Raw genomic sequence first — 27,746 nt, forward strand, 5'->3', positions numbered from 1 at the left:
GTCTTGTCGCATACCACAGCTTGCTCTCCGTAAGAGACAGACAGGGAGAGAAGCTTGGAGTCAGAGCGCAGCGTTAGCCATTTCTACAGTATGGCGTCCCTGGAGCAGTTGGGGTTAAGGGGCCCAGAGGAGTAGGATTCCTCTGCCGGCCGTAGGATACGAACCAGCAACCTTCCAGCCACACCCGCATACCATAAGCCGTAGAGCCACTGCACCTTTCCGTTCCTAAAGGGAGTTTTAAGCATTTACTACATAACAAAGTTGTTTTAAAGTTGATCCTGTAATGGCATAGTAGCTGCAGCTACTAACGTCTAAAGGGATTAACTTTATTTCTCGCTAAATATGCCTATAATAATCGGTACTCACTGGAGGAAGTTTAAGTGAACTACTTTTAATATCGCTTATACTGTATATAAATCATTTTTAGTCTGTCTCTTTAAGCACAGAGGGATCTCAACTAGGAAGTTGTGACAAATCGAAACCAGCGTTAGTTCCTGGACTTCGCTGGATGAGCCTTGAATTTCGGTGAAGCTGGTGTTAAAGGGAAAAAGGTAAATCACACTTTTCTGCAGAAAGATCCCAGTTTTCACGGTTCAGGAAAGCTGTGCGAGACGTTGGCTTCTTTAAGGAAGGTTGTGTTTTCTACTTTTGATGGGTTTCGGAATGTCTCGATGTGTTCTCACTTGTGTTTCTGTAAAAAGCTTTGTTATGCATAAGCCCATTGACAGAATCGATACTGAAATGGATACAGTGCGGAACATGAATAAATCGGATTGTGGAGTATGAGTCGCAGTTGTAATGTCTTTGGGTGTTTTCGCAGTAATTCGGATTGTTTTGGGTTTTTTTTTTTTTACATTGAAGCAAAAACTGCGTTGCTCCTAGTAGTGAGTGAGGGCTTCAAATCAGCTTCACAGGAGCCATCCATTCCCTGTATAAGACAAGGAAAAGTGGAAAAGAAAATATTGTAACGCGACGGGCGCGGCGAGGATGGAGACGATAACTCTTTTAGTACAGTCGGCACTTTATTAGTCAGACGGGTGTCCGGCTCAGCAGCAACCACACAAGAACTAAGACCAGCCAAAGCAGGTTACAGCACACTAGGGTCACTCCGGGTACTGGTACGTGGGTATAGGGTGGTGAGTGGGCACAGGTGTAAAAGGGGTGCAGAACTGGGTTATAACTATTTTCCGTATGGTCAACGGCGCTGGCAGAGGCTCCCCTCACCGCGCTCTCCGGCCGCAAGGCCAGGCGAGGGCGTCACACTATGAAGACTTCATCGACTTTTTATTATTTTCCCTTCACGACTGCTAACGCGCAGCACTACAGCGAGCGATTCATACATTGATAAATCCGAGCAAGTCTCTGGGAGCGCAAAGCCGGTCATCCCAGACTACGACAATTGGGATGAACATGAACCAGGTTGCGTCTCTTGCGCTCCCGTCTCTGTTTGTTGCGTTATACTGGATCATTAAAACCAGTTAGACCAGGTGTTTGCTGTTATGTGGATGTTGTCTTAGTCATCCTTAATCATCATCATTACATGTTTCTTACGCTACATACTGTTCCTGTTGGACGTCGCTTGCTCTTTTAATACCTGCCCAAAGACGGTGTGTACAGAGTACGCTTTTACTTCTTTGATGAGCTTATTGAATCGTCGTCCGAGGGTTTCCTACTAGAATAGAAGACATCTGGACTAATAAGAGTATAAGGAAGGTTACAAAAGACAGGAGGCTGTTTGGCCCGAACAGCTCCAAGGGTAGTTGGTAGTTAATGGATCCCAGGATCTCATCCAGACATTTATTGGAAAAAACAAAACAGGGTATCAGCTTCAGTAGCATGCATGGGCAGCTTGTCCCACACTCCTACCACCCTTTGTGAAAAGATGATTTTCCCTCGTTATGCATGCTTTTGCTGTAGATGTATAATCCAGTTTTCTGTTGCTTTCACCAGACGCGAGCAGGCAGGTGTGGGTTGCTGAAGTTCCTGCCGAACGCCTTCCCCTATCAGATAGACCCCGTGTCAGCAAAGCCCTACTGTCCCGCACTCCAGGGGCGACTAATATGATCCTTGTGGAGTGTGGGCACTGGGCAGCTGCGTGTCGGAAACAGGGCCTCTCCAGGGCAGGCCGGAGCTCCTGGCCCTCTGAGGCGTCGGCTGTGTGGCGGCGAGCCCTGGGAGAGGCCGTGCAGGACTCATCCCACCGGTGCTGAGGCAGTCCGCTGTCCTCTCACCTGGCTCGGCCCGGACCAGCCTTGAGCCCACCGTGCCAGAAAGCCCGTAGTCGTGCGCGTGGTGACAGTGGGGTTAAACACTTTCGAGAGTCCGGGATAGCCATCCTGCTGTAACAGGGGTCAGCACAATGAAAAGTGTTTTTCATGCCAATGAACAGGGAGTCCAAGTCTGGTTCTGAAGACCCAGTGACTGTTTCTAAAGCTGTGTCCATCATTTGTAAGAAATGGGCTTCAGGGCTGAATGTCCTAATGTCTCGGCCACAGACGATTCCTAAAAGTGAAGCAAAACACCTGCTGAACTGACTGCTCTGAGTCTGTTCTGTGCGCTAAGAAAATGGGGATTTAATGGTGCTCTGTAATACTGTCCCTGAGAGAGCCTCCCAACCTGGTGTCCTCAACTTCGGGGGCGTGAAGGGAATCGCAAGTTTTCTGGGTCTGCTCTCTCCTGGTCTGCAGGCTGGAGTGCAGACACTGTGGGGAAATCCCCCTCAGGCCTGCGCAGGTCTCCAGGCAAACGGTCTTGGAATTCAGCGCTGCGCTTCTCGAAGAAGAACATAAGGCAGCTTTGCAATGTAAACAAAATGACATTTCCAAAGTAGGTCATCGTAACTCTGGGGGTTTTTTTTCTGACAGTTCACAGGCAGGAAGTTACCGGCTTCCTTTGTGAAGTTTGTACCGAACGTTGCAACAGCTGTTTCACAAGAGCCAGCCTTCCCGTCACCTGCATGGCCTGTGATTGAATACACTCCTTTGTCTTTTTCCCTCTCCTGCCATTAAAAAGAGGTGAGTGTTCTTGTCCTCCGCCTTTCTGTTTTTTTCTCAACTCTTCTTTAAAAACAGGATACTAAAATGTTGCTGACTACACAAACACTTCGTAGTGTCAGCCACACAAGTGGCAGTCGACGTGAACTGCTCCCAGTTTCCTGCTAAACTCATCGCGAGTGAAAGGAGGACGAGTGTGTGTCCCTGACGCTCCCTCGTTCCCATGTAACGAATCCCCAGGTCCGTAAGAACACATCGCAAGGTGACACTTCTATCGCACGTCTGACCCGAATGTTTTATTGAGCACCTGGACAATGATTGTGTTTCGTCTGGTTTTTAATATAAAAACCAAAAGTTTCCATATGAAAACAAAGAGGCACAAATGAGCGGCCACAGTAACGAGCAGTAAAGTATCAGCACCGTGTTTGTATTAGCACTGTTTTCGTTTCCGCAGTCATGTAAGATACTCTTTCTGTTTGTCTCGGACAGATGCCCAGTATGATTTTTCTTGAGCTCAAGTCAAGTGGTTTCTCACAGTGAACAGAGTCACAGTTTTTAGGATTGTGGGACATGAGTTCTGACAAAAAGTATTTGAAATGAAGTTCAAATGAAAAGTCAAGTGTCATGCACTCTTCAAATTAAAATTCCTTCTTTGGGTACGCATGTCCAGAAATGCACTCTACTAATCTTCCACATCACAGGTGCTTTGATGTCAAATCTCAGTGTTGAGGGTTATTTCCCTTAATGATGAGCTCTTTTCAGAGGCCTCTTTTCTCATTATTAGTTTTGCACATATGGCCTTTATATATTCCTCCTAATATTTGAAACTGTGGTATTTGGCAGATTTGGGAGTGCAGATGTTGAAAACGAAAGGGAATCTTGTATTTTTGCTGCTGTTGTCCCTGATGCTGTTAAATAATCTTGTTTGTAATGCACTGTGTGTGTATTACAGACATTGTGTGAGCCTGTGAAATAGTACTCTGTATTAATAGTTAAATATTGTGATATTGGTTTAAAAACATCAACTACATATAACTTCTAAAAGAACAAGTCTTCAGAATGATCTATAAACATGTTGTTTACTGAACAATGTTAAAACAAAAGAGAGCAGAGTTGAGAGTGAGACATTTGGTTTGGTAGGTTTCTCGTATCTATCGTTTCCTTCCAGACTTCAACAACATGTTGGGAAGGTTGTTCCAGATCCCCGCTCCCCTTTGTGTAAAGAAGTGCCTTCTGTTCTCACTGTCTTGCAGACCTGAAGCCATCGTCAGTGCAACGCTTTCCCACAGATAAAAAAAAAAATGACCAGCACCGTCAACTACCTGTGGTCACAGGAGGACATCCTGGGGCAGGGGGCAACAGCCAGTGTCTACAAAGCTCGCAACAAGGTATCAGTACCACAAGGGGGCGCTGTTCAACTTATTGGCTGCTTACCTGACATGAAAACGCAAGTATTTTATCATGTGCGAGCCACTCTGGTTTAGGTGTCATTTGTTTTCCCCGTGAACGAGTCTGATCTCCCTCGAAACTGCAGCTGGCGTCTCGGAAGTGCTCTGTGTGCTTCCTGAGTCAGGGGAGCGTTCAGTGAGGCCAGGGGAATGGAAGCCCAGCAGAAGGCATTATGATTCCACCTCTGTGATTTTGGTGGTGTGTGTTGGCAGACAAAGCGATGCACGAGCTGGGTCCCAAATTGGCTCACTGGAGGAGCGAAACACAAGGCAGACAGGCTCAGGCAAGAGCAGCGAGGATCGTGTGTCAGCCGTCTTCCAGTTACACAGAAGGCTGGGCTCTTCGGTTACAGTGTTTATTTCCCAGCTGCCTGCTGCCTATTAAACAGTACTTAGCGGTCACTGAGCCTTCACTAGATCCCAGTTTAGCTAAAGGTTTTCCCCTCTGAGTTTAGGTGGGTTATTATTAACGGTGATGAATTCAGATACTGTACTGTGTAGCACTTCCACCTTTATTTTGTTGAACGGGTCTGGAAGTCTCAGGGCTAACGTGGGAAACGGCAGGGCTGCAAGGCAAGTGAGCCAGGCTCTGGGGATAGTGACCGGCATCAGGTGTGGGCTCCTGGGGCGGCCGAGGCAATACGCTCGGCCGCTGTGATGTGCAGGGAACAGCTCTCCTTGTTTTGTGTTTAAGGGAGTTTTGGGGTTTTGAGCAGGAAACAGAACTGTTATGTACACGTAGCAGGCACTCTTCCCCAAAGACAGGGTGCCAGAACTGGGACCTCCAGCTGCTGCGGGGTCTTGGTTTTCTGTTGCGTCCCGGGAGGAGATGCAGCAGGAGCTGTCCCAGTAAACGAGATGGTTTCCTTGCCCAGCTTGCTTCTCTGAGAGGCGTGGTGTGGCCTCTCAGTGGGGCGGCGCCTTGGCCACCTGCAGAGTGAGAAGCCACAGCAACTCGACATCTCTGTTGAGCTCCTTGGGCAATGCTAAGAAATGTCTTCAACACTGTGTGTTTCTAAAATAACTGACATCTGTGGATTTATTGTTTTATATTTATCAGGGCCTTTTTTTTCAGAAAAGTGTTCAGCAGTGGGCCTGATGTGCACTGCATTATACCAGACAATATTCCTCATCCTGAAGAAGTGTGCGGATGGGCAGGGTTTAGGCACAGAACTGACAGTACACTCACACACCAGTATCCGAACCTAATTCGTTCCTGGAAATTTGTTCGGAAGGCAGGAGATTGTGAATAAAGATAAAACTTCCATGATTTCTTATGGGGAAAATTCTCCCCCATTCAGAACCACCCTAAACATATAATACCATACAGACCATTACAGCAAGCTTAGTGAACAATGTGGTTCTACTCAAATAAGCCGACTGTAGCTGTAAAATAATTCATATTACATTTACATTTTTCATTCTTTCATAATAGATTGCTATACAAGCGATCAGCTAGAACGATGTGCATTCTGTTGTTAGCTAATACAATAAAGAGTCTTTTTCTCTTCCTTAAGACCCCATAATGAACATCAACAAAAAAAAACACTTTGAAAATGAGAGCACAAGGTTTCGCTGTGATCGTAAACAAAGCACTGCTGCCTCACAGCGTACTTCACCACAATGTCTTGCACCCGTGCAGAAACAAGCAACTGTTGGGTGGCGCTGACTTTAGATGTTCACAGAAGGTTCTCGGGCAAAAGTCAGTCACTTTCGAGCTTCGAAGTTCGGTTTAGTGACATTTTCGTGTGTATAACAAGGCAGAAATTCTTCATGTTCAGATTGGCAAAAATTCGTATACCGAGCGTTCTTATACCGGGGTATGAGTGTACTTTGCTTGTTTCTCAGAAAACTGGTGAGCTGGTGGCAGTCAAGGTGTTCAACAACATGAGCTACGTCAGGTCCTACGAAGTGCAGATGAGGGAGTTTGAGATGCTCAGGAAGCTGAACCACGTCAACATCGTGAAGCTGTTCGCGGTGGAGGAGGTAGGGCCCTGGCCGGATTTCACACGCAGCAGAAGGAGATTACTCTGGGTTCATACTGCTTTCTTAGCTCATGGTTTTCAGCTTGTGCAATGTGTCTCTGTACCAAGGGCATGAAGGCTTTGTTTTTATCTCATCTAGAACCCGACTCTCCCCTCTTCTCCACACTCTCCCATCCCCACAGCCGTATTCCCCTCCTAGTGTGGGCCTCGCTGGGCAACACCCCATCCACTCAGTTCAGGGCTAAACCCTTTTCACAAGCAGCCAGCATCTAGAGCTTCACTTTCTGGCACTGGTGCAAACTGTAGTCCCTGTCTCACCCTGTCACTGGTGCACACTGCAGCCCCTGTCTCACCCCTGTCACTGGTGCACACTGCAGTCCCTGTCTCACCCCTTTCACTGGTGCACACTGCAGCCCCTGTCTCACCCCTGTCACTGGTGCACACTGCAGTCCCTTCCTCACCCCTTTCACTGGTGCACACTGCAGCCCCTGTCTCACCCCTGTCACTGGTGCACACTGCAGTCCCTGTCTCACCCCTGTCACTGGTGCACACTGCATTCCCTGCCTCACCCCTGTCACTGGTGCAAACTGTAGTCCCCGTCTCACCCCTGTCACTGGTGCAAACTACATTCCCTGTCTCACCCCTGTCTCTGGTGCAGAGTTGCCGCTAACCCCTGCAATTGCCCATTTGCCCCACATGTGCTGGAGTAGTGCCTGACGCCCATGTTTCCTTCCCTGCTGTGGCAGATGCACATGAACAGCAAGCAGAAGGTGCTGGTGATGGAGTACTGCTCGGGGGGCAGCCTGCTCAATCTCCTGGAGGAGCCGGAGAATGCCTTCGGGCTCCCGGAGACCGAGTTCCTCATCGTGCTGCAGTGTGTCGGTAAGCTGACAGGGGGCAGCAGTGTGCACTGTGCCCAGGGCAGGGGACACAGGCCCTGCACTTTATTGCACTTTTAATGTTAGAAGTGAGTTTCCTGCAGTGCTCCTATAGGGAAACAGGCTGAAATAACTGAATAAAAGACATTTAGAATTAGATACATTTTGTAAAGGTGGGCGCACAATTTAGTAAGTTATCAGAAGATAAACTCTTTAAAAATGACTTATTATCCATATTGTAAGGGACAGAGGAAAACAGAAAAGGGATACAGTTGATTATTCAGTTAATAATTCTGATTCTTATTACATCATCAATAATTACAAATAAAGGAAGTGGAGTACGCCCAGTCATGACAAAGATCATTGTAGGAGACAGTGCAGATGCACAGTGGGAGGAGCTTAAAATAAACACCTGAAAACATACTGGACTGTGCAAACAGCAGGAAGAAATTGCAACACAAAAAATGATAAGCAGGAAGTTTAGGTCTGAGACAGGTTTAAGGTGTGATCTTCTGTCGAGGATCAAAGCTTGTTCATGCCTCAGGAGACTTCCAGGAATCTCAGAAACACAGAACTCCCACTGCAGTGAATAAGTCCCAGATTAAGTCAAACAAATTTCCACCTCCCTAGTAACAGCACACCAATCGCAGATCCTGGGTTTTCCGGCGTGTGTGCTCAATGGTGGCTTTCTGACGGGGAGGCTTGTAGATTGGGTGTCGAAGGGGCTTCCTGTAAGAGTGCGTTCTGGGAGCTTGCAGAGTCGGTTCCTGGAGTGATGCAGGTCTGGTGCCGGTGCTGGGCGGGATGTCGTCCCCGTGTCTCACAGCCCCTTTCCCGGCATCCCAGTGTCCGGCATGAACCACCTGCGCCAGAACAGCATGGTCCACCGTGACATCAAGCCCGGGAACATCATGCGCCTGCTGGGCGAGGACGGCCTCTCCGTCTACAAGCTCACCGACTTCGGGGCAGCGCGGGAGCTGGAGGACGACGAGAAATTCGTCTCCATCTACGGCACGGAGGAGTACCTGGTGAGGAAGGAGGGAGACGGACCGGAGGGAGGGAGTCGGGGGGGGGATGGGCGATACTTTGCCACACTTTCGCACTCATGCAGCAGAAGCCCCCTGTTCAGCAAGCCGTTTTCTTGTTTGTAGCGTAGCTGGCTCGTCTAGATTCATGGCTCCTCTGCTGTGAATCCTTCAGGCAAGGGCTATCCCATGCAACACTGATTGACATGAGAAGATGCAAGCTGCCTGGCCACTGTTTCTGCCCCGCGTAGCTGCTCGCTGAACTCTTACTTTCACAAGAGTCTTGCAGTGAGCCAATGCGCCAATGAAATTTGGATCTCCAAAATCGCCATCCTCTTCACCGTAGCTTTTTGGAATTGTTAAACCTTTTCGGAGAGAGTCAGCGGCGCTCTCACATCAGCGCCAGCCAGCAGGGTTGGATCCGGGGCTGCACGGGGTGGGGGGGGCGCTGTGACGCGTCTCTGTTTCTGTTTCTGTCCAGCACCCCGACATGTACGAGCGGGCCGTTCTCAGGAAGCCTCAGCAGAAGTCGTACGGCGTCACCGTGGACCTGTGGAGCATCGGTGTGACGTTCTACCACGCGGCGACCGGCAGCCTTCCCTTCGTGCCGTACGGAGGACCGCGCAGGAACAAGCAGATCATGTAGGGGCCTGGCGCTCCTGCTCTGGGAGCTGAGAGCCACATTATACCCTCTCCGCGCCTTTCTCCTGCTGAACATGCCATCAGGTGTAGAGCTCCTATTGCTCGTATTGCTCTTCCTGGTTTTTCTGTTCTCGTAATTGCAATTCCCATGCAGTACAGCAGGGGGGCTGGACCGAGCCCATCACTGGTGTCTTCAGTCAGGCTGATCCTTGTGCTGCAGAAGTGAAGATCTTGCTGCTGCCCATGAAAGCACCCTGGAAGCCCAAGATCATGATTGTTCCCCTGTCTGTTCCGACTCCACCAGGTATAAGATCACCACTCAGAAGCCGCCAGGGGCGATAGCAGGGACTCAGAGGGTGGAGGATGGGCACATAGAGTGGAGCTACGAGCTTCCCATATCCTGCCAGCTGTCCACGTGAGTGCTCAGGCTTCTTCCTTACCTTGGAGCAGTATACATCTGCAGTCTGACCTCTTCGGGTGCTTGTGCTGCGTGATGCATCAGTATGAACGAACCTGCACGTCTGCCCCTTGATGCCTGTAGCAGGAGGTGCACGTGCCACAGTGTTAATCAATTAAGCAGTTTAAAAAGTTCCTGTTTCCTGTTACAAAGTAAGGAGAACTTATCGCAGTGTACCCTCATGTGTTTTGTATAATGACATTGTACATTGCTGGCATTTAAGTATATGTAAGTGAGTTCTCAAAAAGCATTCTTAGTAGCATCGCACAGGGCACTGTGCTAGTTAAAAGCATGTCATCGCGCTCTGGGCAGCGAGTCTGTGCGCTGTGCTGGGTTGTCGTGTGCAGCCACGGCTCTTCTGTCTTTATCGCAGGGGGCTGAAGGCCCAGCTGGTGCCGGTGCTGGCCAACATCCTGGAGGCCGATCAGGAGAAGTGCTGGGGCTTTGACCAGTTCTTCGCCGAGACCACGGGGATCCTTGACCGAGTGCCTGTCCACGTCTTCTCCCTGCAGCAGGCCTCCAAGCACACCATCTACATCCACCACTACAACACGTGAGCGCCTTTTAATCCCAGCGGCCCAGTGTGGTACTGCCAGTTGTACTGATGAAGCAGTGACGCGCCCACGTGCTACTGAAACTCATCAGGACTTCCTGCAGGCTTTCAGGTCACCTGATGCAGTTCGTTCAGGATCATGCATGTGGTGTGATATTGATCCCCGTCTGCACAGCCTCAGCTGTGACCAGAATGTCTTCCGAAACCAGAGGAAGGGTGTGTAACATGCAGGAAGCTGGCTGTCCAGTCCAGACATGCACAGACGTCCTTATTTCAGTCACTGGGGTTTTTGTAATTTCCTCCGTTCTCATTTCTGTTGGCACTGCCAGCTTCTTAATTATTTCAAAAGTGGTTAATGAACTATTTTATGTTTTTAAGGAGTATGTTTTTTTTATGTTTTTGTACTACAGTAGCTAAACTGGAATGCACTGGACATTTCAGAGTTCTGAGTGTCCAAACAGTGCTATTCACTTGAGAGACCTCCTCTCTCACAAGGAATTGGTGTACCTCCTGGTCAGCTCTTGGCAGGAGTTCAGGCCTGGCTCACCCTCTCCCCCTCTCCCCCTCGCTGCTCCCAGGGCCTCCATCTTCTTTGAGGAGGTGTTCAGGCAGACGCAGGTGAGTCCTGAACAGCAGCAGTTCCTGTTCCACGGGCATCCCTTGCTCCTGGATCCCACCATGAAGGTGATGAGCTTCCCGCCAACCATACCTGACCGGCCAATCTTCCTGATGAGCCGCGAGCTGCAGAAAACCGTTGGAGTCCTGTACCGAGAGCGTAAGGACACCTCGAGTCTGGTCCCGGCTTGTGTTTATATCAGCATAGCTCCGCTGGGATTTCTTTATAAAATCTTTTTAATTGCTTATTTTCTGCAGGTTCACAGCTTATGTCTCTGTACTGTAGACCTCTGTCCTAGAATGTCTTTTTCTTGTTTTGAACACAATATGGCAATCTGCCTTGTCTCTCCTTTCCTTCTGCACTTTGTGTTTGTGCTCTATAAAAGCCATCACAGGCATCACAAGTGACTCAACCGTTAAAAAGGTTCTCACTCTGCTTGGAGAATCCTGGTCAGACTCGCCTGGCAACATGGCCCAGGCTCAAACTTGTGAGCACAGAACTCAACCTGTTCAGCAGCACAGCAAGCCCTGCAGCCTCTAGGGCACTTGCTGACTTGCACTGATCCTCTAGTACAGGGCGGTACTTCCTGTGATGTGTTCAAAGATGAGTGGTTGTAAGATGGGCATTATGGAGGAGACTGCCTGCGCTTCCTTGTTCTTTCCCCTGTGCGGTCACAGGGTTCGTAGCTGCAAGCCTAGACGTGAAAGGCACACCATTGTTTAAATTAAAGTTATGGGTGTATCAGTCATTTTGGGTATCTCTTAAAATAATAGGCAATTCTGAATTCAGAAAAAAAATAATCTGAACTCCATCAGGAGTTATATCCTTATAGCCTGCCCCTCTGCTGTAAATATACGAGACCAGACAATGAACACATCTGTGTTTCCACGAGTTTTTGCGTTCCAAACTTTCACTAGCTGCTGAAGATGATCTGTTTAACTTACTCTTTCCTTTCCTCCTTTCCACCCCATTTATTAGCGGAAACCCCAGCTGTACCTCCACGGTTTGATGTGGTTGCAGATTTTTCTTTCACTAAGGTAGGTGTCCACCTAAGAAATGAGAAGGTGTGTTGTGACAGAAGAGCTGATGGTGGTCACCACGCCCAGTGCAACTCTGCAGACGGCTCTCTCTCTGTTCCCTCTTCTCAGAGTATTGTGGGCATTATTCACCAGTATCTGAGGATTGCACAGTCTTTGCTGAAGTGCCAAGAGCTGCTTTTGAATGGATTCTATAGCTTTTTGTGAGTATACCTACAAATCACAAGAATTAGAAATCCTGAGCAGTTCTATAGCACTTCAAACCCATAAGGACTCTTTGAATTTGAATGTAGCAGGTGACCCCCCTCTTCCACCTCTGGAGTGCAGTGAGTCTTAAGTGGAATCTATCAAAAGCACTAGAATTGTGTTCCCTGTCACAATACTGGGGCATGTGAATGGAGATTCTAGCCTAGAGGGAAAAGTGTCCCCTACTAGTTTGCCTGAGAGCATAAGAATAATTTCCGGTATGTGCAAGCTACCCAGTCATATTGCTGAAGCCGATACCCTGGCTTCTGGCAAGAAACAGATGGGTGAGATCCTTAAAACTACCCAATGGCCTAGATGGGCTTAATGATCTGGCCTCCTCTCGTTTGTAACCTTATGTTTGTTTGTAAAGGAGATAAACTTTGAATTGGTCAAACTAGGTCACAAGGAGCAAATTCATACACTGTCATATCTTAAAAAACTTTCCTTCTTCTGAACAGATTTTATTTCGATTTCGCAGAGAATCGTTTACCCCCCGAAAGGTGCCAACATGTTCTTTGCTTGTTGATTACAGCGAGAACGTGCGACAGGAGTGTAGCACCGTAGTTAACAAGATCAACATCATGAACATGAAGCTCACTGCCTGCCTCAAGACAGAGGAGAAACTCGTCAGACTGTGAGTCTCACTGTCATGGGGGCCTAATTCTCCTGCTTTCTTCTTCTGACCTGCAAGTGCTCGCAGCCTGCACTCTGCAGCAAAGAAGACGGTAAACTCTCCTTGCAGTGCTGGGGTTAACTGACCCTGAAAGAAGACTGACGTCGAAACGTATCCTTGCACCTGGTTTCTTCGGGTTGTTGACTGGTCTCCAAAATGGCAGATGCCACTGGAAGGTCTGGACATGGGACAGCTCACGTCTCCCACGGTTTTCCTGACGTTTTCTGCAGTTTGTTTAATACATTGTTTATAAAAGGAGTTTGCACCCCTGGTGCTGGAGAGCCCTTGTCCAGCAGGTGTTATACAGTAGGTAACCATTACATCATCAAGACTTGGAAGGATTTAATTGCGATCAGTTATAGTACGTAGGTGGTTTGTTAAACTGAGCACTTGAGAGACCATTCGGAAGGAATCTCTGAATAGCCTTCAGCCCACAAAGACAAGAGTAACCTTCATTGAACAAACCACTTGTGAGTATTGCTGCTCATAAGGAGTTGATTTGACGTGACCTGCAGGGCTGGCTGGGTTGGGGACTGGTTGGACTGGGGACTACTTTGGATGCATCGAAATGCCTCTCCTATGATTTCGCTGTATTTGGCATGTACATCCATCTGGCATTTTTGCCATCTGCAATAACAGGAAGTGATATGATGGCATTACCAAAAAGCTGGTAACTTAGTGTTGTGCACGGACAATAGAGTGTACAATACATCTCTGCGTTGGCGTGTTTCTGTATAATACAGTGCAAGTGGAGAAAGAGGCCCCTCTCCATCCGGTCCTCTCTGGACCTTTACCTGTCTTTTCAAGAACACCTCGTCTCCTGTTCCCCCAGGGGCCAGTCTGCAGGGGACTACAAGACACCGGAACGTGCCGACCACTTGGAGCACAAGAAGAAACTGCACCTGGTGAGGACTGTCTTGGTTTTGCCTTCTGGCAACACAAAAAATGTGTCAGCCAGTGGTACAGTCTGAATTAGAATGAGGGAATTAGAATTAGAGTACAGGGTAAAACCTATGGCTTTCGGTACTGAGGTGGGACTTAGCTGTGTGTCCTCCTGTCCTCCAGTACTGAGCTGGGACTTGAACAGTGTGTCCTCCTGTCCTCCAGTACTGAGCTGGGACTTGAACAGTGTGTCCTCATGTCCCCCAGTACTGAGCTGGGACTTGAACAGTGTGTCCTCATGTCCTCCAGTACTGAGCTGGGACTTGTGCGGTTTGGTTGTGATTGTTTGAAAGAGGAATGTGTGCAAGTGTGACAGGCAGTCCTGTTCAATCTCCTCGCGGGTGTTCTGAAGCTGGACTTCTTCCTCAGATACAGGAGCACCTCCCTTTGTATGTGGAGAGCGTGCGGGACCTGCAGGCCCGGCTGGAGCAGATGAAGCAGGAGTGGTCCAAGCACTCGGACGTGTGGGCGCGGGACAGAACGTAAGCAGCGGTTCCCCTCTCCTCCGCACCTTGTCAAGTTTTGTTAGCGGTCAGGCAAGCAGTGCATAACTTCAGTCATTAAGGGCCAACAAAATTTTAGGTTTGCAATTCACAAGGTAATTGAAGTAATTATTGGTTTACTTGAAGCATATTGGAGCAATCAGACACTCTTTGAAAGTTTTCAGCTGTTGATAGTTCTCAGGCTCTTATTAGAGAACCAGTTTTCTGCCTCGGTTTAATGTTTAATGTTTACAGCATCTCTGGGTGCACTATGTGCAGGCATAATGGGTAAACTGAATTGCACGTCATCTTTTTGTGTGTTTGATGGCAATAATGCCTGTCTAATAGGAGCACACAGTGTCTTATAATGACTTACGTGACAGTAGCTAATGGTTTCCACACACAATGACGATTCCTCTCTTTGTGCAGCACACAGAAAATTGATGTTCTGCTTGGGAAGATCACATCAGTGTACCAGCAGTACAGGAAGGACAGAATAACAGGCAGTAAGTACATGTGGGCGTGTTCAGGTTTGACAAGCTGTCTCTCTTTCTGCCTGCTGCAAGAAGAGATCAAAGAGCAGTCAGAGAAGACGTGTTGAATTTAAGGAGCAAATACCTCCTGGATAGAGACATACGGTATCTGACGAAAACTAAAGAAACAACAGATATGACAGATTCCAAGTGACAGACAGGGTAGTTTAGGGAGTCACAAAGGAAAATTCTGTCTTTCTGTGTCAGGTCAGGCCATCAGAGTACTGGTTGGAGGAGCTGTAAGGTGAATCAAACATTGAAATCTTACTAAGGGCTTTTTGATTTCCTTTTTCACAGAACTGTTGTATAATGATGAGCAGATCCACAAGTTTGAAAAGTGAGTACTGCATTGACAGTCACTGGACCCATTTGCGACCACATCCTGCGCTGTTTAATACTGTACATGGACAACAGTTAATAAAAGAGATCCAGTGTGAAATTCATTTTACACATATTCATGATTTTTAGTGAGTACAGTATGTGTGCTGTGTTCTTTGTTTGCATACACTTATACAGTTTATACATACAACATTCATTTATATTTTCTAAGTGTTTAATGTGCTTAATGGTTACCCTTCTGCATTTTTAGGATTAACCTGACGGCGCACATTAAGAAAGTCAAATGTCTCTTCAGAGACGACTGTGTGCATACGTACAAGAATGCTCTGGTGACAGTGAGCAGCTGGTCCAGGTGAGCAGACAAGTGAAGGCCGCTTTGCTAATGAAGCCGCACAGGTGGCATATGGTTAGCAGAGCGTCTCTGATGTAGGGTGGGCCTGACTCAGCTATGGTATTCCTAGCGGGCTTATGGTGATGTCAGCGAGAGACACGCTGCTCCTCCAGTCAGAGTTAACTCACCTGTCAGGCGCTGTGGAGCTCACAGCCTGTCCAGTGAGGAGCGTCTCTGCGGGTGGGTGTGTCCTAGGAGGGAGCACGCCCCCCGGTCCAACACAGGATATCTTCAACTGCTGTCCTTTCCAAATTGGGGCAGATATGTAAAGGACAATAACAGGTCATTTCCAATGGGGAAGTAAAAGTGATAATTCAGGGAATTAGTTGAAGTGTTTTCCCTGACAACATGTGTTTGATTCTGGCCTACAGTGACACAGTTCTGTAAGCTGCAGTGTGTGATATGGAGAGCATGATCTGGCTGGAGTGTCCTGGGCCTGCAGAGCAGCAGTGCCCTGTATGCCAGCTTAGACCCCAAGAGTTTGTGGCTCTGTGGTTCGCCCTCTGATGTCTTGGCTCTCCTGTTGGTGCTGCCAACCCAGTGTGAAAAAGAAGAGAACAGTGACAGTGCATGTGCAGTTATGACAGCACGTCGTCTTTGTAGCCTGGTCTCATCATTTCTCTCAAGCTTGTCAAGCCTGGGCCTGGTTAGTCTTGAGATTGTAGACCTCTAAAGAAAACCAGGTTGCTTCCGCAAGTGGCGTTGGTGGACCAGTAGGAGGTGCTATCCCTCTCAGCCAGAATTTCCAAATCATGTGGAGTATGTGGAGAAATTTCTCTTCAGTCCCCCTGATCTGCTGTGTGCTGGGAGTGTTGGGGAAGAATGGCTGCTCTGTGTCACCCATGTGAGGGGCTTCACTTCAATGGAGGATGAAGTGGGTCTCCCCACATCTGTAGAGCTCTCTGGTGTCCACTGGGACGAAATTGATTGTCAACGAGTTTTATATTTTATATTAGCGTTACAATGTGATTAAGCTGTCTTGAGTGACTGCTGATGTCAGGCGTGTCTGTGTTTCCTCAGCACATTGAATGACATCAGGAAGAGGCTGAAGGATCTCAGCTGCTCTTTACATAAAGTCATTGACAACCTGCAGAGCTGTGAGGAGCATCAGAGCCAGGTAACGGAAATAAAGTCTGCAAAGCTATTACATTATTTTTCTGTTTATAGCCAGTCAGTATTTATTAGAAACTTGACATTTGAGGAATATGCTCATTTTCCCATACCGTCATTTTGGTGTTGAGCCATGGCCTCCTGCATTTTGTCCCATGCTTGGCCATGCTGGGGTCGCGCTGCGCTGTTTCCACTGTGATAGGCACAGGTGAGCCAGGTGGTCAGACGCAGCAGTGGCCTGTCTCTGCTCCCCTCTCTCAGGCGCTGGACAGAGCACTCCTCGGAGCGCAGCAGAACGTGCTCTGCGCGGAAGCGCCGGGCGGCCTGAAGGACCGAGACCAGATGATAGCCAGGTAAGAGATCTGGACGGGCACCAGAGGGGGGGGGGGGCATTTCACTGGCTGCCACTCTCAGGAGGAGGACCAGGAGTGGACATTCCCCTGGTCACAATTGTCCCACAGCTGGTGGGGTGCAAATTGCCTGGGGCGACATGACTCAGAACAGTCAGGTGGGGGCGTTCTGGATTACTTTATTCCATCCTGTATTTCTGGTTGCTCTTTGTAGGATATAATGGATATCAAAAATCAAAGATTTTTATAAATCAAATTCCTTTCGTTTTTATTGTTTTCTGGCATCAATCACTAACTGACAGACAGCATAGTGGTTGATAATTATCTTTTCATCAGTTATTGTCCTGTGAAGGGCAGAGTGCTGCTGCGTGAGGGCCGGTCAGGGCTGCGTGAGGGCTGGTCAGGGCTGTGTGAGGGCCGTTCAGGGGTGTGTGAGGGCCGGTCAGGGGTGTGTGAGGGCCGGTCAGGGGTGTCTGAGGGCCGGTCAGGACTGTGTGAGGGCCGGTCAGGGCTGTGTGAGGGCCGGTCAGGGCTGTGTGAGGGCCGGTCAGGGGTGTGTGAGGGCTGGTCGGGGCTGTGTGAGGGCCGGTCGGGGCTGTGTGAGAGCTGGTAAGGGCTGACTGAGGGCTGGTCAGGGGTGTCTGAGAGCTGGTCAGGGCTTTGTGAGGGCCGGTCAGGACTATGTGAGGGCTCATCAGGGCTGTGTGAGGGCCGGTCAGGGCTGTGTGAGAGCCGGTCAGAGCTGTTTGAGGGCCGGTCAGGGCTGTGTGAGGGCCGGTCAGGGCTGTGTGAGAGCCGGTCAGGGGTGTGTGAGGGCCGGTCAGGGGTGTCTGAGAGCTGGTCAGAGCTGTGAGAGGGCCGGTCAGAGCTGTGTGAGGGCCGGTCAGGGGTGTCTGAGAGCCGGTCAGGGCTGTGTGAGAGCCAGTCAGAGCTGTGTGAGGGCCGGTCAGGGGTGTGTGAGGGCCGGTCGGGGCTGTGTGAGGGCCGGTCAGGGGTGTCTGAGAGCCTGTGAGGGGTCTCTGAGAGCTGGTCAGAGCTGTATGAGGGCTGGTCAGGGCTGTGTGAGGGAGGCCGGTCAGGGGTGTGTGAGGACCGGTCAGGGCTGTGTTAAGGCTGGTCAGGGGTGTCAGAGGGCTCATCGGGGCTTGTCACGTCTCAGGTCTCAGGGCTCATGGTGTGTCGAGGAGAAGAGGCAAGTTAGGCAGGTTGGACGTGGGACAGTCCCAAGAAAGAAAAGATCATTCTTGAGTCTCCCGACTCAGGAGCAGAACGGGAGTGCCCCTCCATTGTTTCAGCTTGGCTGCTTCCACACACAGACCTTTTCTTTGCCTTTCAGGAAACGAAACCAATACAAAAACTGCAGAAGAAGCTGCTCAGCCTCTTCTTCTTTCCACAGACAGTGCTGTTCTGTTTTCCTCTGGAATCAGATAATCCACACGCCTGAGAGAGCATCGGACTTTCCCCATGTGTTTCTGAATTGCTCTTTTTTTTCCCCACTCCTTCTCGGACAGGCTAAGAGCCGTTCACCTGAGCGCCTGCCTGAGTTTAAAATGAGCTCATTTTAAAACTGTGATCTTGTGCTTCCTTTCAGGATTAATCGGCTTAGAGAAGAAATGGAAGTGGTTGCTCGTGAACTCCAACGTAACAACAATATAATAGAGGGGTCAGTGCCACCCTGTATTACACTACACAGCCTGATCAGTAAGCTGTGCGGTATAGATCTGGTCATAGTCTTCTCTCTGCTCATTATATTGGTCCATTTTTATGGTGTATCCCATCACGAGTCGATCAATATCAAGCATGACATTTAGAATAATAATAATAATAATTGCTTACGCTTATATAGCGCTTTTCTGGACACTCCACTCAAAGCGCTTTACAGGTAATGGGGACTCTCCTCCACCACCACACCAATGTGCAGCATCCACCTGGATGATGCGACGGCAGCCATAGTGTGCCAGAACGCTCACCACACATCAGCTATCAGTGGGGAGGAGAGCAGAGTAATGTAGCCAATTCATAGAGGGGGATTATTAGGAGGCCATGATGGGTAAGGGCCAATGGGAAATTTGGCCAGGACACCGGGGTTACACCCCTACTCTTTCCGAGAAACACCCTGGGATTTTTAATGACCACAGAGAGTCAGGACCTCAGTTTTACGTCTCATCCGAAGGACGGCGCCTGTTTACAGTATAGTGTCCCTGTCACTATACTGGGGCATTAGGACCCACATGAGCCGCAGGGTGAGCGCCCCCTGCTGGCCCCACTAACACCTCTTCCAGCGGCAACCTTAGTTTTTCCCAGGAGGTCTCCCATCCAGGTACTGACCAGGCTCACACCTGCTGAGCTTCAGTGGGTTGCCAGTTGTGAGTTGCAGAGTGATATGGCTGCTGGCATTTATCTAGTCATGCGGATCTCCCTGTACATTACATGCATACACCATTACACCATACCAGTCATGAGATGTCAATAACAGTCAATAACTTCAATAACCAGTACAGCACTGATCTATCATTGCATGGCCACAGACAAAAAAAACATTGGCCCCTACAGTCTCCAGCAATGATAATCACTAAGCTTTAAAATGTAATGAGTAGTGTTTGTTGTTCTACATTTATTGCCAAATGAGGCCAATGATATCTCTTTGGAGTCTGTGAAATACTAATTCCTTAATTTCTTAGATCAGCTCATGGGGCAATCTGCTTACATGAAGCTCAATCCCGTTATCAGACATCACCCTACATGCTCTGGGCTTGGCTGAGCCGTGCATATTGGCTTGGGCTGTGGTTATGTTTCATTAGGGATCCAGCTGGATTAGCAGAGTGAGTGGTTGAGGCTGTCTGTCTTAGTGAAGGTGAAGGATTTGGTTTAGGATCAGAATTGGGATAAGAAATGGCTTTAAGCAAGATTTAGATTTCGAAATAAAAAAAGTGCATCCTTATTAATTTAAGACTTTGTTCTCAAATATAACCTCAGCCCAAACCTTGCAGCAATGACAGGCTTGCCTTAACCCGCTTTCCTGTCACCTACAACTGTTACCACCTTTTCAACTGATATAAGTAACCAAGTATAAGAAAGAAACATTGCTTTGTAAGCAGCAAGATCAATTATATTAATGAAAGTATGATGTATTTTAACATCAGATCAATTAAATCATGATTTCCTTTTATACATTTAATTGATCTGATGTCAGTGACAAAATATGTATTTTGGCAGTAGGTTTTTATCAGTGGAAGTAAGATTTGAAACAGTAATGATGGGAGAGAGAACAGTGCAACAGTTTATGCCTGGGCGGGTGATGACATCATTATACTGTTTATTTATTTCTCTGGTTTTACAGCTTTGGAGCCCTGAACAACAGTCCTGGGGTCTGATTGCCTGCTCCTTCTGAAATCAGAGCCGATGTCCCTTGGCGTTCATCACGCAGGATTTCAAAAGCACAGCACTTTGTACCACAACACTTAAAAACTATCCAAACTACTCTGCACTGTAAATCAACAAAGGAAAGCCTTTTAAAGATGAATGTATAAACCTCTGTATTTTTTTTATTTACGAGTATCCAGCTACCTGTCTTGCACGCTGTAGAACCAGCCCCAGATTGAAAACTGAGCCAGGATTCAGTTCGTTCTGTACGTCTTCAAGGTTTGAAGGTCAAGTGTGATGTTGGTCAGGAGCCCTGAAGTGAATGGCCAGGGATCTGTGACAGAAGTGATCACAAAATGATATATGGTATAATGGTATAAAACAATCAGGCAAACGTACAAAGCTCGGTCTCTTTCAAGACAGCCAACAGAGAGGCCCCAGGTCCTGAGGAATCGCTGCAGACTTCCTGTCCAATAAAAACGTATCCTCTCCATTGTAATTGAGGAGATCATATCATTGAGCCAGTTCTTCACGAAGGGCACAATGACAGGTCTCCACTCTTCAAGACGTTTATCAACTGCAACCATCCATGCTAATTGTTGTGCTTTTGTTAGTCTGAATGTTGCCTTTGAAAAACCAAAGACTGCTGATTCAGGATCTGGGGGAATATTCTTCCCAGAATCCTATGAGTACTGTATTTTTACTTACAGGACCAGAAATTAAAGAGGTCTAATCCCCACCCTCTCTGGTATAGAACCATTTCTCTTTGTGTGACTCCGTGTGTATTTTTTTAAAGATATGCAACCACCCTTCTGCCCTCCGCCATTCCAGTTACCAGCCCAACACGTCCTGATCTGTGATCTTCCAGTTCGTTAACTGGAATGGTCAACTCAGGATACGCGTGCAGTTCATGGACTGACCACTGGGGGGCAGGCTTGATTTTTTTTTATAGCGGGTACGTCCAGAGGCAGAATTGTTTAACGGCGTAGGGTGTTGCTTCTTGTTTGACAGTCGTGTAAGTTATTGCGAGATATTAATTGAACATTTAATAAACTTCAGTAGCAATGGAAAAGGAACGATTGCGCTTCTTCTTGTTGTTATTCTTTAAAAACCTGTCGAAAATATGTTTAAGCCCCGCACGAACGAGATGTCAGTTACGTTTGAAAGACTTGTTAAGAATAAATTGGTGGTCTTGAGAACGATTTAAAGCAGCACAAAAACGCAGCTGTGTTTCATTGTTAGTATGGCCGGGAATGACATGACATAATTTAACACAGCAGTCTTCAAGTCTTTTGTTCTGAAAACAAAAAGTCGCATCTTAAAAAAAAAGAAAATAATCATAAGAAAACAGTGCGTGCGATCGCAATTCGGTGATAAGGTCTGGCCAGTCACTTTGTAGTCTTGAAGCCTTTTCTCCTCCCTCGGGTGTTACGCAGAGAGAAGCAGGGCGCCTCGGGCCAGCGGGGATTTTCGGTGTCTCTCGGGGACTCCTGTGGTGAAGACCTCAGACCTGAGCCCCTGCACCCGGTCGCGGACTTTCATTTTATCTGCGGAGTTTCCCTTTGGGCGGTTGTAAACAATTCCCGAGTGTTATGATGATATCTAATAACTGTCTTTCAAAAATAATGACACGAACTACAGTATATGATAAAAAAGTCGGATTAAAAACGCGAACGCCAACCGAGAGCAAAAAAACGTTACACCAGTAACAGCGCAATCAGAAGTCCGCAACATATTGCTGAAAACAAGCCACCTTGATCGCTTTCTTCATTTAGAAGAATTTTTTTATTTAATAAATCGTTCACTTGATTCTGGTGTTTTCGGGAGTAAGGGGGCGGTTCGGTGTCTGAATCCAAGAAAAAACTTCGTTCTCCGTGTTATTAAAATTGTAATCACGTGTAAGGACAGCCGCAAAACTTCCCCAGCTGCAGGGCAGTTTGACAGCTATTCTTTCTCCGTTTAATGTTCCGTTAATGTTCGGATCTGTTTTTACACCAACAGCCAGCGGCTGTGTTCGGGTATTTCCCTAGAATTTACAGAACCCCACTGACTCCTGCAACACAAACTTCTCAAAACTTCCATTGTCTACCTTTTCTTATTCTAAAGGGGCTGTGTTTATACAATCTAGGTTACTGTTGCTCAAAGCAAGTCGATTACCCGGAACTCCGCGGGCTCAAGCCGTGACAAAACATTGTGGGTGCTGGACCGTGTGTGGGAGAGAGGTGACTGAACGCGGCACTTGGGTTTATTGTCTGATTGTAGTGTAAAAAAAACGTTCGTGACCTTTACAAACAGAGTATTTAAGTGCCAGGACTTTTCCTTGACAAAAATGACTAATCATGATATTCAGAGTGATATCTTCTTTTTAAACATGCCGCGGTTCTTTCATCGTTTTGAAACTCGCTCCCCTTAAAAACAAACGGGCGTCATTTTTAGGTCTTAGATGTCAGGTTAGCAAGTGCTTTTGGAAACGTGAAGACAGCAGTTTCGCTATTTTATAGTTTGATTTTGTGTCCAGCCCGCCCATTGGAATAACTTGTCTCCTTTATAATGATGCTCAATGAGGGCGAGTGAACTCATTCGGCTTTAAAATATTGCTAAATGTAAAGATTTTGTTCAATAATACTCCACTTTGAAAATATATATTATATACAGTATATATTAGGAATATACGCGATAATTCATAAGTAAAATAAAAGCAAGAGCCCGATGCTATATATCTGGTGTAACGATGTAATTAGCTCTTCAGACTGTAAACGAAAACAAAATTCCCCTAACGGATTCCCCCCCCCCCAAAAAAGAGGGAAGCACTTCGTTCTCTTTAAGACAGTGCATCTCTGCGGCCGCTGGCATTTCCACAGCCAGTCGCCCCGCAGGCGTGCGTCACTGCTGCGCTCAGCTGCCGCTCCGATTTAATTTACACTACAGCCAGATCAGAGGGTTGTCGTCTTCGGAGTCCGAGCCGCAGGAGGGAAGCAGCGAACGGCAATGGCGTCCGTGGCTCTGGGACGGCACCCGGCTCAGCTCCACCTCGACACGGAACAGCAGCGCTTTCTCCAGCAGCTCTCCAGCGGCGAGAGGAAGAAGCTCCTGAGGAAGTCTTCGGGCGAGATGAAGGCGAAGAAGAGCGCGCCGGCGGAGCAGGGACTGGCGGCGGCGGCGGCATCTCCAGCTCCGTTACATCCTCAGGGAAACAGCGCCGCGCCGGAGGACGGCTACAGCAGCAGAGGCGGCGGGGTTGTGAGCCCGGCGCTGCAGCCGTGCAGGGTGGACAATGTCGATACTACCGGGATGAATGACCTCTCGACCTGCTGCAGAAGTGGGGAGGGGAGGGAGCCTTTTTCGCTCCCGGCGAAGCGGAAAAACAGCATCCCCAGGGCGGAGGGGGAGGACGTGAAGCCGCCAGGCAGCCCTGACAGAAGCGATGCCGGGACGAGCAGTTCGGCGGCTTGCTCTCACCATGGAAGCGGCAGGAAGAAGTCCCTGAAAGAAGTCAAGGCTTTCAGGACCAACAGCTCCCCGGCTAACGGGCACGTCGGCTTCCACCGACCTGTCAGCAGGCGGTCGTCGCAGGTCACCCTACACCAGAACATCGACCTCAGCGCCTGGGGCGACGGGACCGGGTTCGGGGGACCCGGCGCCGGCCATAAGATGCCCGTCCTGACCCAGTGCCGGTCCGGGGTGGTGAAGATGCTGCGGCAGGACCCGCCGAGGAAAGAGGCTTGGTCCATCTTCCGCCAGCAGGACCCGAGGGTGAAAGAGGAGAAGGGAGAGGGGCACGTCTTCACCCCGGGCAAGGTGGCGAGAGACTGGTGCGACGCGTGCAATCGCCAGGTCCGCGCAGAGGCCCTGAAGTGCAAAAGTAAGTGCTCGGACACTCGCACTGAACAGGTCTTTGTGTGCCCAGTGCCCTCCGCCCGGCAGCGGTGCGCGACAGGTACCGGGCGATCCCTGTGCTCCGGCCGTGCAGAAGCCAAGGTGCTAGCCCGTCAGAGTGTGTTGACCGAAATTAAAAAAGAGCACGATACTGTAGTGTGCTTTCACGGTATTATAAAAACGGAGAAGAAATAAAAAACTACTGGGGAGGTTTAATAGCGACACTAAGACGCGTGTCTTTACCAGAAGCGATCGTTTCGTTTTTGTTCGGTGTAAAAGTACGTTTTTTTTTTTGTAGAACGTGCTGTCTTTGTCTGCTGTGTGAAAGAGACAGCCTATCGGGTTTTCTGTATTATAAATGATATACACGACATCGCTGTTTAAAATGATTTTATTTTCCCTTCAAGCCCCAGAGCTTGAACTGGGCGCTGTTGGTAGTTATCTTCTGGCCGTCAGTAATGTACAATAATGTACAATAAAAGGCTCTTCTGTCAGGGAGGTGGGCGATCAGAGTCCTCTCGGTTCTGTAAGGAGCAGTAAGTATTGTTTAATGTCTGTACTGTACGCAGGGACAGGCTATCGCTTTAGGAACGATACGCTAGATTCAGGATTCAGGTGTAAATGGTCCCGGGCAGGTTGCTTACTGCAGTAAACACAGACCGGCGTGTGGTAAAGCCCAGTGAAATCACTGTGGAGGCATGGCAAAACGATATTGACCGGGTTTGAGCCTGGCCCTGGTCACACCACAGGGAAAACTGCCCAAATGGGAGAGTCTCCCTGCTGTTTCACCTGTGGAAGCAGAGCCTCGGTGGGATCAGAGGGAGAAGGACCCCATGGTGAGCATTAGGACACCAGCTTGGCTGCTCTGTCCTGGCTCAGTGTGTGAGTGTCACCAGCACTCCTGTCAGGATGAGTCGAGTTTTGCACACATGACGTGATGATAAAGGTCTGACCTGATTTAGAACCAGCTACATCCCCCACAAACACAGACACAGGCCCCGGTTTATCCGGACAGAACTCCAGTGGGTGCAGGAGATGTTCGGGACACGTGTGAAGATGGAACAGTCTCGGACTGTCTGTGACATGCGGTCTTTGTAGGGACAACAATCCCATCTTTAATTAGTTTTTTAATGAGCTGACAGCGTTCCCCACTCGCCCCTGTGGAAATTAAGCACGGCTGGGGGTCGGTGGGCGCGTTTCTGGCACAATAGTGAGCAGGACCAGGGGTGGCAGCGAAGTGCCGGCTTCTGTCACTAACAAACAACACTTGGAGCGTTGTTGTGAGCCGAGAGACGACTCTTTCCCGTCCCCACGGCGGTTCCCAGGGCTGCTGGCCCTCTCGGAATCCCGCCTGTGGAGGAGAAGGAGGTTTGTGGGTCAGGGGCCGGGCGAGAAGGGGCCCACACGTGCCTGGCGTTGTGTAGGCCACTGTGGAAGTAGAGCAGAAACATTCGCCATCACCCTTACGCTGTATTTGTGTCCAAAAACCCCTCCAAGACCCCTGTCCTTGTCTCACTGACCTGGTACTGATCTAATGAAGGTCCCCTGTTGGACGAAGCAGTGCACAAATCAGATGAAAAGAAATGCTGTGGTCAACTGCTTCACCTTCTGCATTGCTTGTAGTTTCAGCCAAGTGTTTCGTGGTATAAAATCCCTCATTTCTTTGAAGGGATCTGTGATGTGAGAATAATAGCGCAGTTAATCATCGGGTTTCTCATCTGCCCCGTTTTAAACGAATACGAGTCTTTTGATTGAATAGCACTCACAGCATCGGCTCACAGACGCACAGCACTCGGAACTCACTCACTCACTCACTCACTCACTCACTCACTCACTCACTCACTCACTCACTCACTCACTCACTCACTCACTCACTCACTCACTCACTCAGACGCACAGCACTCGGGAAGTAAGACTGGATCAAATCAAAGCGTGTCCGTGAACTGCATCCTTTCTGTCCGCAACAGGTTGCTGGGGGTGGACCCGGCAGAGGGTGTCAGTGTTAAGAGGAGATCTACAAGCGGATCCCGGGTCTGAGCGTGTTAAACAGGTGGAAGACCCAGGTGCCCAGCGCAGCGGTGTGGTCCTCCACCCCATCGCTTTGTGGTTCCCTCCAGTTCTCGGCACGCTGGCGTCATCCCAATGGCAAGGAAGAGCCAGAATGACTCGTGCGGTGAAAGATCCCCTCATAGCGAAACGGAAAGAGAAAGGCAGGGCTGGCGTCGGGGAGTTTTCCTCTCCTCGTGCTTGTGCTGGTCACGTTCCTCGGGGAGTTGCGCAACCTGCCGCTGTTCCCAGCAGCCAGAGTAGTGACCCTGCTTATTACGAGCAGCGCCGAGCGAGGCGCCCACGAGGGCCGGCGCAGCTCACGAGGAGAGGAAAAGAGACTCGGCCTCCACAGCAGCCTGTGTACACCTGGAAGAGGACACATTCCAGAGCAGTCAAGTTTTAGGGTTTCCAAAACTGATCTCACTTTTAGTTTAGCGTACTAGTCGAAATACAGTTCTGTGATGGATAGATTTCTGGGTTTTCTGTCTGCCCGGTTGTAGGGGCATGGTGGTGTGGCAGTCAGCACTGCTGCTTCACAGTTTACAGTCCTGGGGCACCCTCTGTGTGGAGTTTGCATGGTTTCCCTGTGTCCACATGGGTTTTCTCCATGTGCTCCGGTTTTCTCCCAACCCCTAAAGGCATGCTGGTCAGGTTAATTGGGGTCTGTGTGTAGTCACTACACTACAGTTTGCTGCAAGGCTTACCAGCAATAAGTGGGTTTTTGATGGTGGATGAATGTGAGCTAAGTTCATGTACATATTCAATAAAGAGTGAAGACCAGCTCCTCACACAAGCCAGATAATGACCAGAAAAACTACCAGGCTGGATTACAGTGACTGGGTTTGTGCAAAGTTTATAATGCTTTATTATCAGAAGACATGAACTTTGTGTTTCTAGTTTCTACAGTAATGAGTGCACAGGCAAAAAGCCAGGAATATAAACTGTACAGAGTACATAATAAATGTGCTGTTTTTATAACCTGCCCATTCCACACACAAGGTTTCTCTAGGGATTAGAAACTTTCATGTCTAGTGTTTGTAATTAGACTTTTTGTCACTGGTTTAATAATCAGTGAATAGGTACGCCTGTATCTGTCTTTGCCATTTCATTTTTCTCCTTGCACCTCTTAAGACGAGAGTCAACTGCAGGATCTTAAATGTCATTACTGTAGTTCTTTCATTCGTCTTTTGGGAGATGTTTCGGGGTCGTCGGTGCCAGCAGTCTGTCAGCTCAGTACAGCGGCTCCGACCGGCGTGGCCTTGCTTCTCTGCTGAGCAGCAGAAAGAGTCAGCAGTGCGAAAGTGTCCGCAGTGGAAAGGTCGTTTGTCTCACTCCGAGGAGCTCTCCAGAGATTCCAAGATGGACGTTTTACTGCCGGGGCTCTTCGGAGACGAGCAAACAGCCTTGCGCTGCGGGGGACGGCAGGCCCTGTAGCCGGGCTGAATCGGGTTTGGACCCCAACCTGCCATTTCTGAGCAGGGCAGCCCAACCCCCTTCTCAAGTCCCTTCTGCTTGGGTTCAAGTTTACTGTACAAGACAGCTTCTAAGGAGCCCTCTGTGTTCCTCTCTGCTCAGTCTTCATTAATCCCACAGATATACACAGCTTATCCCACAGGCTCAGCTTCCTCGAGCAAATTTACCAGAGTCTGGTTTCAGATGAGGACTTATTTCCCCAAGGCCATAGTACTCACCTCCCATTTCTGAGGTGAAAATTCCTAAATAAATTACTATCGTTAATACGTTAGTATACTGTAGCTC

General features: G+C 48.7%; 2 protein-coding genes across 3 annotated transcripts in view; both read left to right on the forward strand.

The window, feature by feature from the left end:
• Positions 1–446: 446 nt before the first annotated feature.
• On the forward strand, positions 447–21,139 carry ikbke (inhibitor of nuclear factor kappa B kinase subunit epsilon). Of its 2 annotated transcripts, XM_015342827.2 has the most exons (22): positions 448–551; positions 2,865–3,014; positions 4,247–4,381; positions 6,290–6,427; positions 7,173–7,308; positions 8,151–8,332; positions 8,811–8,971; positions 9,276–9,386; positions 9,802–9,981; positions 10,560–10,756; positions 11,576–11,634; positions 11,746–11,837; positions 12,413–12,514; positions 13,386–13,458; positions 13,865–13,977; positions 14,407–14,483; positions 14,808–14,847; positions 15,100–15,201; positions 16,261–16,357; positions 16,612–16,703; positions 18,292–18,363; positions 20,041–21,139. In XM_015342827.2, exons 3-22 carry the CDS (start codon positions 4,295–4,297, stop codon positions 20,072–20,074), a joined length of 2,145 nt encoding a protein of 714 aa, XP_015198313.1. In that variant the 5' UTR covers positions 448–551; positions 2,865–3,014; positions 4,247–4,294; the 3' UTR covers positions 20,075–21,139. The 2 variants fall into 2 exon arrangements, with proteins under 2 accessions (XP_015198315.1, XP_015198313.1); XM_015342829.2 differs by lacking the exon at positions 20,041–21,139 and having other exon boundaries at positions 447–551; positions 16,553–16,703.
• Positions 21,140–22,901: 1,762 nt separating this feature from the next.
• Positions 22,902–27,746, forward strand: part of rassf5 (Ras association domain family member 5) — a 49,993-nt gene continuing 45,148 nt past the window's right edge. Inside the window, exon 1 of the mRNA XM_015342791.2 lies at positions 22,902–23,925. Coding sequence (XP_015198277.2) covers positions 23,052–23,925 — 874 coding nt within the window. The 5' untranslated portion in view covers positions 22,902–23,051. The remainder of the gene's footprint in view (positions 23,926–27,746) is intronic.

The sequence above is a fragment of the Lepisosteus oculatus genome, chromosome 5 (assembly GCF_040954835.1).
Source record: "Lepisosteus oculatus isolate fLepOcu1 chromosome 5, fLepOcu1.hap2, whole genome shotgun sequence".
Lineage (NCBI taxonomy): Eukaryota > Metazoa > Chordata > Actinopteri > Semionotiformes > Lepisosteidae > Lepisosteus > Lepisosteus oculatus.